The sequence below is a fragment of the Enhydra lutris genome, unplaced genomic scaffold (assembly GCF_002288905.1).
Source record: "Enhydra lutris kenyoni isolate GAN:26980312 unplaced genomic scaffold, ASM228890v2 scaffoldscaffold9, whole genome shotgun sequence".
In the NCBI taxonomy this organism is placed as follows: domain Eukaryota; kingdom Metazoa; phylum Chordata; class Mammalia; order Carnivora; family Mustelidae; genus Enhydra; species Enhydra lutris.
Window position 1 is genome coordinate 18861853 of NW_019154093.1, and position 12503 is coordinate 18874355.

Here is a 12503-nt window from a genome sequence, read left to right on the forward strand (position 1 = left end):
AATACCTACAGTGTGATAGATTAATAACACTGGTTTCTGTCTTTAAAAACTCTCATTTTGGTGCATTCAATCAATGTTTGTTGAAAGAATAAATGAATGGATGGATGAAAAATTGATTGGTTTGGATGGTACTGTGGGGTAATAACAATAACACAGTCTCCTCCTCTCAATATCTATGGTGTTGGGAAAATACTTACCATCTCTTAGCCTCCATTTTTTAATCTGTAATATAGGAATATGTAAGCTCTCCCTTGCAAAACTGTTGTGATAATAGTGCCAGAAATGTAAAATATGTAAAAAGAATAGGATCACAGTAAGTGAGAGTAGTTATCACCATCATCATCATCATCATCATCATCACTACCATAATTAATACTATTTTATTTTACTTATTTTATTTATTTTATTTTTTAAAGATTTTTATTTATTTGACAGACAGAGATCACAAGTAGGCAGAGAGGCAGGCAGAGAGAGAGGAAGAGAAGCAGGCTCCCCACTGAGCAGAGAGCCTGACATGGGGTTCGATCCCAGGACCCTGGGATCATGACCTGAGCCAAAGGCAGAGGCTTTAACCCACTGAGCCACCCAGGTGCCCCCATAATTAATACTATTTTAAATAAGCCTATCAAACTCTCCTCACCCTTGCTATAGCAATGAACAAGTATAACTTTAACATACACAAAGCATATAACATCTATATAGAAATGCCATTAAAAAAAAAAAGCAAAGAAGGGGAAATCTAAACTGTAGTTCCCATGTTCTATACGATGTTCTATACATGTTCTTTGTTATTTTACATAAAATATATTACATTAAAATTTGTTTATTATACAACAAATATGTACAATGTTCCATACAATGTTCTATACAACATCAATGCTCAGGCTAAGAAACAAAAATAAAAACAACATAGAATCAATTTCAGTTATGTTTCCAAAGATACCATGATAAGAGGCCAACAAGAACAGGAAGTTTACCAAATAACAGACTATACCTTCCCTAATAATGGAGTGCTGGACACTCCATATGAGGAACCATGTTCCTTATTAGAGCATTCTCAAAGAGCCCTAGACCTAGAGCCCAAACAATAGCTATCAAGAAACTCATCTTACTCTCCTCAGTGCCAGTGAGGCTAAGCCCTAGACATTCAGCACATAAACTTTGAGACCTGGGTCAAATTCCCAACCAGAAGGAGACCCCATTCTGATCACTTACCATTTGGGTCTGCTTGTAGATTTCACCATAGGGGCCATCCCATCTCTATATAGACTCTTGGTTTTACTGAAGTTAACAATGTTGAAAATGACTCTCTGAAAAAAAGGGAAAAGTTTATCAGAAGACTATGGTTTGCAAGTTGTCACTTCCTGATAATCAGGAATGGAAATTATAAAGCAAGGTTAGAAGAAGCCATATGAAATAGCTACCAACAGTATAATGAGAAAAAAATGGTGCCTGCAGAATATCAATGTATTTGTGCCAGCTTAGTATAGTAGTCAGGAGCACAGACTCTGGAACCTGGAAGCCTGAGTTTTAATCCCACTCTACCACTCTCAAGCCATGTGACCTTGCCAAGCTACTAAACCTTTCTATGTCTCAGTTTCTTCATTTGAAAAATGGGGATAATAAAGTACTTAGGGTACTTAGAATTACTGATGATAATTAAGTAAGGTAATATATGTACAGTGTTTAGAGCCATGCTTTGTACATAGTTAATGTTACGTAAATTTTAACTATTATTATTAACTGTAACCTTTCTCCAGGCTGACCTAGAGTTTATATGGAAAAGAGTAATAGTATTACTAGAGTAACAGTATTGCATTTAAAGTTCAGAAAAGATAACCGAATACAAAATTGAAATTAAAAAGTTCTGTAACTGTTCAGCCCCCTTTCACTAGACCTGGAGGATATATGTCCCCCTTTGCACTTCCTTTTGTTATCCTCTGCTGGGGGCCAGGGGTTCTGAGCTCAACCCTAATCTCAGCATCAATTTGTAGAAGCATATGTTCTTGGATAAGTCCTTTCCCCTCTCTGGGCTTCACCTTTAAAATGGGTGAGTGGAGTGCTCTAGATACTAAAATCTTTCCAGAAGGGTAGTAGAGTTAAAAGAGATCAGCCTTAAAGGAAACAAAAGCAAAAATGAACTTTTGGGACTTCATCAAGATCAAAAGCTTCTGCACAGCAAAGGAAACAGTCAACAAAACAAAGAGGCAACCCACGGAATTGGAGAAGATATTTGCAAATGACACTACAGACAAAAGGCTGATGATATCCAGGATCTATAAAGAACTCCTCAAACCCAACACACACAAAACAGATAATCATGTCAAAAAATGGGCAGAAGACATGAACAGACACTTCTCCAATGAAGACATACAAATGGCTATCAGACATATGAAAAAATGTTCATCATCACTAGCCATCAGGGAGATTCAAATTAAAACCACATTGAGATACCACCTTACACCAGTTAGAATGACCAAAATTAACATGACAAGAAATAATGTGTGTTGGAAAAGATGTGGAGAAAGGGGAACCCTCTTACACTGCTGCTGGGAATGCAAGTTGGTGCAGCCAATTTGGAGAACAGTGTGGAGATTCCTTAAGAAATTAAAAATAGAGCTTCTCTATGACCCTGCAATTGCACTACTGGGTATTTACCCTAAAGATACAGATGTAGTGAAAAGAAGGGCCATCTGTACCCCAATGTTCATAGCAGCAATGGCCACGGTCACCAAACTGTGGAAAGAACCAAGATGCCCTTCAATGGATGAATGGATATGGAAGATGTGGTCCATGTACACTATGGAGTATTATGCCTCCATAAGAAAGGATGAATACCCAACTTTTTAGCAACATGGACAGGACTGGAAGAGATTATGCTGAGTGAAATAAGTCAAGCAGAGAGTCAATTATCATATGGTTTCACCTATTTGTGGAGCATAACAAATAACACGGAGGACATGGGGAGATGGAGAGGAGGAGGGAGTTGGGGGAAATTGGAGGGGGAGATGAACCATGAGAGACTATGGACTCTGAAAAACAATCTGAGGGTTTTGAAGTGGTAGGGGGTGGGAGGTTGGGGGACGTAGGTGGTGGGTATTACAGAGGGCACGTATTGCATGGAGCACTGGGTGTGGTGCATAAACAATGAATTCTATTACACTGAAAAGTAATTTAAAAAAATTTAAAAAAGAGAGATCAGCCTTTCTTTTGGTAAACAATTTATTATTACAAGTGAAGAGGAGAGATGGGGAAAGAGGAGAGTATTGGGGATAAAAGAAACTCAATGACCATTGAAATAAGTCCAAAAGAGAGAAGATGAGGACCAGAGCAAGGGCAGGAAGAATAATAAGAGAAATAGGAAAACTTTCAAAAGGTTACCATAGGCTAGTTTTTCTATCCATAGGTAGTGAAAGAGAAGGAAGCATCAAAATTCACATATTATTACATTGAAATATTTATTGTGTGATGTATTATATAATATCAAGTGCTAGGAATTTTATACATTTTTATAAATGTTTATATATTTTTTCTATAACTAAAATTAAATATTTTCTATAACTAAAATATTAACCTCTCCATTTTACAGATGTGGAAACTGAGCTCAGAGAAGTTAATTAATTTGTCCAAAGTCATGCAATTAATATATGGAGAGTTGACATTTAAATCCAGGGAATAAAAAAGGTAGAGTAAAATGTCCATGATCTCTACCCTTGAGTTATTCACTAAAGTTCCAAAATTCCATAACTATAACCAAGCCAGTTTTGTAAAGGGCAAAAATGAACACAACGGCATTTTTTTAAGCCTTTAAAATTTTGTTTTCTTAAAAGAGAAAATCAAAACTATCTTCTCTGTCTTCATATTTGGGACTACCATAGAATGCTTTGTTCTATGAAATAAGCTCTTAGGAATAACGTGTTTTCCTTTCTGCTCAGAGACCCACCTACCAATCCCATCACCGGGCATTTCAGTTGCAGACCTCTCTTCTGTCATTAAATTAAGTCATAAAGAATGCCCAAGACTCTTCAATTATTAATAACCTGGACCTGCCTGTTGTCAGTTCAATTACTTCTCCCAGGGTCTTGACTACTGTCTGATTTAAGAAAATCAATATCAAGGGAACAAATGGCCTTTGAACCTTACAGGGCTAATTTCCCTCTTCTCTTCTGAGATTTTCCAGATGTCATATCCATTTCCAGTGAACCTGGAAGCCATGCTGCACTTTTAGGATCTAGATTAATGCTAAGTATAAGGGAAATCTAATATAGAAATACTGTTCATATGTGAAGCTGGAATAAAGAAATGAGAAAGTGAAATATCCATTAATCATTAATATCTTACTATCCTCTGCCCAGGAAGTTTCCCAGATCTTTTAAATATGCTATATTATTTAGCTGCTCCATCCATAAACAAAAGTTGTCTATTTTAGCCCAATTTTAGACATGAAGAAATTGAAATAAAAACTCATAAAAACAATACTTTCTCTATGACACTCCATGAAAAAAGAACACCATCTCTTGCCATTCTCCACCCAAACTTTTTTTTTTAAATTTTCCAGCCTATTGAGCAAGCCAAATGTGGCTGTGTGAATCAAAGGTATGTGGAAGTAGGCAGTGCAGGAAATGTTGGCTCTCTGTATTTTACACTTAAGTATCTATTATTTACCCCAAATACATCACTAGAAATGGCATCCATAAGGCAATTGTAACAACAGTTATAATAGCTAACAACTCCTAAGTACTTTTCTATGTATCAAATTCTGAGTTAAGCACTTGTTCACAATATTTCAGTGTTTTGTGTATTAGAATCACTTGATAACTTTCAAAAAACTACAGATGCTGGGCCTCAATTTCAATCATACACTCTGATATCAGATGAATTATTTCATTTATTTTGAGGATAATGAACTTTTTGAGACATAGACTATTTATTATCCCTTATTTATGGATAAGGCAAGTAATATTGAGATTACATTAAATTAATAAGTAGTAAGATCATGGACATTCTAGACAGATACATCTGGACTGAAACCCAGTTCCCTACTAGTTCTGTGAACTTGGGCAAGATAATTTTTTCTATTGATTATTTATATTTAAAATTGCGATGATAACAGCATTCTAACAAACTTTTATAAGAATCTATGAGGTTAAGTTAATCACCCAGTACATTGTACCTACCTGATGAGAGGTACTCAATATTTATCAAACGTTCCTCCTTATCTTCAATAAAATAGGAATTTTAATTCATTACAACTTCTTCCTTCCTTTCTTCCTTTTATTTCTTTTTCTTTCTTCTTCAGATTTAAATTTTTAATCTAGCTTCTTATTTTAGCAGTATGGTACTCTAGGTCAGAGCTTTGTAAATAGTGACCTACAGCACACTGATAGGCTGGGGATGGAGTATAGCTCTCAAGCAGCCATATGTGTCCAGAGCTCTGTCTATTCTGACCAAGCAGTTCATGGTGCTATGGAGGAGTGCAAACTTCATTATAGGTGTAAGCCATGGAAGGATTCAGTGTGGCCAGGGGTATAATGATGAGCATGCATGCTGGCTAGACAGTGGACTTGATTCTCTGGCTTTGCATATATCTGATACTTTTGTCTAATCATGAGTAAGTTTCCCACTTAAGGTTATCCAAGCTACTCCCAGGGACTATTCTAAATAGGCATGTGCATGCTACAAACTAGAGGTTCATAACAATTTTAAAATATTTCATTACCTAAAAACATTTTATTAAAAGTCTGATTATATGTGAAAATCATTTTATTTTCACATGAAATTTCAACATTGCAATTATGAGTGAAAGGTAAGGGAGAGCTGTTGAATGACTTAAATATAATTTCATACAGTTTAAATATTTGAACAGTTTTAAATTTTTTATCACTCTATTGTGTGAACAGTTTCTCATTGATGATGGTGACTATTAAGATTTTGAAGAGGTCGTCACTGAAAAGTCTTGATTAGGAATAGCATGTATCTATTACAGAAATAAAAACCTCATATAAAAATGATATGTTCCCAGACACAAACTGAAGAGTTTCAATTAAAAATGTGAAGATTGATTGATTGATTTTTAACATTTTAGAGAGAAAGGAAGAGAGTTCCATTCAAACCTCGTGGTTTGTCTAAATAAACTTAACATTTGATTTCCTCTTTATAATTTGGGTTTATTTTTAAATTATGTGTTAATTTTTTGACCAAATTTCATATGGTTATCCAAGAAATGTTCCCCATTACCCTAACATTCTGTACAATATCATCTTTTCTGTGTGAATTAATATTATTTTCTCTATACCTAGGCATGAAAAAAGCTGGACAATACTGCCATAGATAACCTTTTGGAAAGTCCTAGAAACCATAGGTACATTTGGGAACATTCTTTACATAATGAATTCCTAATAAATAGAAATCTACAGATGCCAGAAAAATACAGAGGTGCAGAAAGCAGGTTATTGGTCTTGGTATCTAGGAACCTACATTTTAATATCCATACAAGGATAGCAAATGAGGCCTTAAATCTGCATGAGCCAGGAGTTTGGAATGAGATACCTCTATAAATCCAGTACTCTCAAAAGATATAGTATTAATAGAACTATGTTCTAGAAAGAAATCACTCACAAGCAGTCTCAAATGACAAAGAAGCATACCTAACTATTTCTGGGTTTGAGCTAGAAAAAATAATTTTAAGAAATGGGCCAGAACATTTTTACATTTGGTTTGAAATTACACTACAACTTGGACTTAAGAACCCAGGTCAAATATTTAAAATAAATTTAGTTAAAGGCAGATATCCCTGGAAATATCCCTATATCCCTAGCAAAAACAGTGAAATGTTGCTTGAAATGCACACACTTGCAGCCCAAGAACATAGATTTCCATAAACGAAGTCCTGTGTGAGGTTAAGCTTTCACACATATTTATAAAACATATAAGGAAATAATCCACACTAAAAGTGAGACTCAACCAAAAAATAAATAACTGAATTTGGCCATAGAGAATTTCAAGTCATAAAACTGTCTGGTCAACTATAAGGAAAGCATTTTTGAAATGACTAAAAAATTAAATAACATTTCAAACAGATGAAAATAAACAAAACACAATAAAAAATTAAAGACCAGAAATATTCTCTAAAAAATTAAAGAGGGCTTCTAGAAATACATTTTTTATACTAACGGATCTTAAAATTCAGTAGACAGGTTAAAATGCAGAATAGATGATATTTCCAAAACTCAACATAGTGAATTAACAAATATGACAAGAGGATACTGAGGAAAAAATAAAAATCTAAACTAAATATGAGTTATATAAAGAGTGATAAGAGTAACTGGGAGAGGCAAAAATCTCAAAAGAAAATGCTATTCAGATTCAAGAATCACAAGTCAATCCAAAGGAGGATTGAAAAAAAAATCTAGATATATACAAATCATAACAAAACTGCACAATACAAATATAAAGGGCATGCTTTCAAAGCAAATCAGAGAAAACATAAGTTATCTACAAAGACACAGAAATTAGACTTAAGCAGACTTAACATTGGCAATGTGAGAGAGCTAAAATAGTGTAATTACTATCACCCAAGAATGAAGGTAAAATAAATTTTCAGACAAACAAAGCTAAGAAGTATAGCAGTTTCAGACACTCAGTGAAGGAGCTACTTACTAAAGGATGAACGTCAAAGAAAGAAACTGAACACCAAAGGTAATAGTGGCAAGAAACAACAGTGAGCAGAGTAACAGGTAAATCTAAATAAGAATTGATTGCATAAAATGATTATTATGAAATAATAAATCTGATAAGTGCTAATAACCTTGCACCCAAACACTGGTCAACAATAACAGATGTGTTTGAAACTGGGGTGAAGTGGAGGGAGGCAAAATCAGAGTTATAATATGATAAGTTCTCTGTATGGTTCCAAAGGAGGACAGGGACATTAACTAACTTGAGACATTACTATCAAATAAGCATGTGTCAGTCTAAGAGTCATCACTATAATTATAGAAACAGGAGTTATAAATTCTGAATGAGTAAGAAGAAAAAGAGAATAAAGAAAACATGACAAATATAATAGAAGATTTGACAGGATGGGAGGATAAAAAGCAAAGAAAAAGCATTATATATGGAAAACCCAAAATAAGATAGTAAAAATAATTCCAAATATCAGTAATCATAAAAATTGGAATTTGATTAATTTACTCATTTAAAAAATTTCTCTGCTTGACTTATTTCACTCAGCATAATCTCCTCCAGTCCCATCCATGTTGATACATAAGTTGGGTATTCATCCTTTCTGATTGCTGAGTATTATTCCATTGTATATATGGACCACATCTTCTTTATCCATTCATCTGTTGAGAGGTATCTTGGCTCTTTCCACAGTTTGGTGATTGTGGACAATAGTCCTATGAACATTAGGGTACAGATGGCTGTTCTTTTCACTACATCTGTATCTTTGGGGTAAATACCCTACAGTGTAATTGCAGGGTCATAGGGTAGCTCTATTTTTAATTTTTTGAGTGAAATAAGTCAAGCAGAGAGAGTTAATTATCATATGGTTTCACTTACTTGTGGAGAATAAGGCATAACATGGAGGACATTTGGAGAAGGAAAGGAAAAGTGAATTGGGGGAAATAAGGGGAGACAAACCATGAGAGACTGTGGATTCTAAGAAACAAACTGAGGGTTTTGGAGGGGGGTGTGGGGAGTTAGGTAAGTCTGGTGGTGGATATTAAGGAGGGCATATATGGCATGGAGAACTGGACGTGGTGCATAAACAATGAACCTAGGAACACTGAAAAAATTAAATTTAAAAAATAAAATAAAATAAAATGTTTCTTAAATGAATTAGGAAAAAATCCACATTTACCATCTTTCCCAGGTAATGACTAAAATATAATATCTAAATGTAGAGATATTTACACAGTAATGTAAAGGTAATTTAAATATAAAAGGTTAAATAATATTCCATTGCATGTGTATACCACATTTTCTTTATCTGATAATCTAATGAGGGACATTTGGGTTGCTTCCACCTCTTTGCTATTATGAATAATGCTACTGTGAACATGGTATTTATTTTTAATGCTGGTTGTATTCAACAGAAGTCACAAGGTTCCAGGAAATATGACAATCAACCATTGACAGGTGGCACCAGCTGACTTCAGCATATCACTACCTGCGGATGAATGGGGATGAATGAATGGGGATGCACATAAACCTTCCCTTGAGGATTTTAAAACTGGGAAGCTTTGGGACGATTTAAAGTATGCTAAGGAGCTAAAATGGTGGTGTAGTAAGAGGACTCAGGGCTTGCCTCAACCCTCAAACACAATTAGGCAACTATCAAAGCTTTCTGAGTACTCAGGAAATCAATCTGATGACTGAAAAAACAAACTGCACAACTGGAGGGAGAGAGGAAAATAAGAAGAGAAAAGGCCACTTCCAGGAAGGTAGGAAGTGCAGAGATGTAGCATGGGAGAGAAAGAGATCACTGTTACTGTAGAGAGGAAGGAGCCCTGGCTGTGGAGAAAGGCAAGAGAGAGTGAAGTGAACAGGGATAAGCACAAGGAGAAAATAAATGGTATTTGGAAAACTGGACAAGCAATGCAGAAGAAAGAAACTGGACCACTTACTTATACCATACACAAAAATAAATTCAAAATGGATGAAACTCCTAAATGTGAAACAGGAAACCATCAAAATCCTAGAGGAGAACACAGGCCATAACCTTTTGACATCAGCCATAGCAACCTCTTACTAGATATGTCCCCTGAAGCAAAGAAAGCAAAAGCAAAAATAAACTATCAGGACTATCAAAATAAAAATCTTCTGCACAGCATAGGAAACAATCAACAAAACTAAAAGGAAACCCGTGGAGGGGAGTAGATATTTACAAATGACATATCTGATAAAGGGTTAGTATTTAAAATCTATAAAGAACTTACAAATTCAACACCCCAAAAAACAAATAATCCAGTTAAGAAATGGGCAGAAGACATGAATAGACATTTTTCCAAAGAAGACATACAGATGGCTAACAGACACATGAAAAGATGCAACGTCACTCATCATCAGGGAAACCCAAAACCAAAACTACAATGAGCTATCACCTCACACCTGTCAGAATGGCTAAAATTAGCATCACAGGAAACAACAGATGTTGGCAAGGATGAGGAGAAAAGGAAAACTTCTTATGTTGTTGGTGGGAATACAAACTGGTGAAAAACAGTATGGTGGTTCCTCAAAAACTTAAAAAAATAGAACTACCCTATCACACTACTAGGTATTTACACAACGGATACAAAAGTACCGATTCAAAGGGATGCACCCTGAAGCTTATAGAAACATTATCAACAAAAGCCAAACTATAAAAAGAACCCACCTGTCCATCAACTGGTTAATGGATAAACGAGATAAATGTGTGTGTGTGTGTGTGTACACACATATATATGTGTGTGTATATAGTATATGTGTGTATATAGCATATATATAATTATACATAGTATATATATTATATTTATATATGTTATAGCATATTAAAAAATTGAAAATTTATTATTAGAAACAATGTAATTCACTGAAACCTCAGCAGAGGGATGTGTCTGTGTGTGTGTGTGTGTGTGTGTGTGCATGAAAGTTCATAAACAGATTAAAAATTTCTATGGGAATACAAAGGGCAAAAAACAGACAGTCTTATCACATAACAAGACTTACTATGATGTATGAAAATTAAAACAGTATGACTTACATTGGTAAAGATCTACAGAAATAGACCAATTGGAACACAACAGAAAGCCTATAAACAGGTTCTGTATATACATCAGAGATTACATTGTTGATCGGATTGGAAAATTGTATTAACAATGAATGGTGCTAGACCAATGGGTCACCCATATGAAAAACACATCACATTAGGATTCCTGCCTCATACCAAATAAAAAAATAAATTCCAAATGGATTAAGGAATGAGTTCACAGGAATTACCTTATGGACTAAGGGTATATGAAGCCTTTTAAAAACAAAGCACCAAATACATAAGCCGTGAAGGAAAACACAAATATATATGACTGCTTTACAAAAAAGTTATATCAAAATATACAGTAAACAAATGAAAAAAGAAGCCAATGATTAAAGGTATATGTAACAGTTATAATGAAAAAGGATTAACACACCAACCTGTAAAGAAATCCTATAGATCAAAATATGAAAGAACAACAATCCCATAGAAAATGGGCCCAGGGCAGGAGTAAGATGGAGGAGGAGTAGAAGACCTAAATATCATCAGGTCCCAGGAGTTCAGCTAGATAGTTATAAAGCCATTCCCAATACCTACAAAATCAACAGAAGATAGAAGAGAAGAGCAGCAATTCTAGGAACAGAAAAGTGACCATTTTCTGGAAGGTAGGATGTGTGGAAAAGTGAATCCGAGGTGATACATGGGAAGATAGAACTTGGGGGGGGAGGGTCCAGCTCCTGGCAAGCAGTAGAGCAGCAGAGCACAAAATGGGACCTTTTAGAAGTTGGCTCCACTGAGGGATGTGGCTTCAGAGGCTAAGCAAGGGGGTGGAGCCCTCACTGGGACAATGTGGTCTTGGGACCCATGGGGTCACAAAAAAACCAGAGGTGTCTGAGTGTGGCAGAGCTCCCAGGTATCAGAGCAGGGAACCCAGCTACAGAGATGGAGCCAAGGGGTGGGATCTCAGCTCAGGGTTACCTTAAACTGATCCGAGGCATAGTCAGGCCACCACTCTTCAAGCAGAAACCCCACAAGTGGTAAATCCAGAGAGAGCCCCTCCTTCCTCCTCCAGGAAGAGTGGTGTGGGAGTGTGCTGCAGGAATCTTCTAGGTATGGAGACTGCAAACCAGTCCATGTGCCAGACATAGAAATGCTCAGTCACAGGCCAGGTGAGCTCAGAGCATGGCCAGAGACCAGGGAGATGGGAGTGACTGATTGCTTTTCTCTGAGGACACACTGAAGAGTGGGGCCCTGAGCTCTCAGGTCCTATGAGGCTGGAGATTGGGAGGCTGCCATCTTCATTCTCCTCTTCCAAAGCTGTACGCAAAGTCATTCAGGGAACAAAAGCTACCAAGAGCAAAACCGAGCAGATTACTTAGCCTAGCCCCTGGCAAGGATGATGCAATCCTGCCTCAGGCAAAGACACTTGAGAATCTCTGCAACAGGCGCTTCCCCCAGAAGATCAACAAGAACATCCAGCCAAGACTAGGTTCACTGATCAATAAGAACTGCAAAACCAGAGCTACAGGAATACAGCACATAGAATTCATGGCTTTTTTCCCATGGTTCTTTAGTCCTTCAAAGTTAAATTTTTTAAATTTTACTTTGTTCTTATTTTATTTTTAAAATTTTTTCTCTTTCCATTTTAATGTTTTTTAACTATTTTATCTTATTGATACCTTTTTAAAACTCTTTAAATTTTCATTGTTATAGTCATATTCTATTCCTTCATTGTATTTAACCTTATTTTTGTATACATATAGGTTTTTCT

The 12503-nt window shown here is 35.7% G+C and overlaps 1 protein-coding gene across 1 annotated transcript in view; it reads right to left on the minus strand.

The window, feature by feature from the left end:
* The window catches only part of LOC111142830 (ATP/GTP binding protein like 4), a 1494143-nt gene that overhangs the window by 732336 nt on the left and 749304 nt on the right, over positions 1-12503 (minus strand). Inside the window, exon 4 of the mRNA XM_022496154.1 lies at positions 1216-1310. Coding sequence (XP_022351862.1) covers positions 1216-1310 — 95 coding nt within the window. The remainder of the gene's footprint in view (positions 1-1215; positions 1311-12503) is intronic.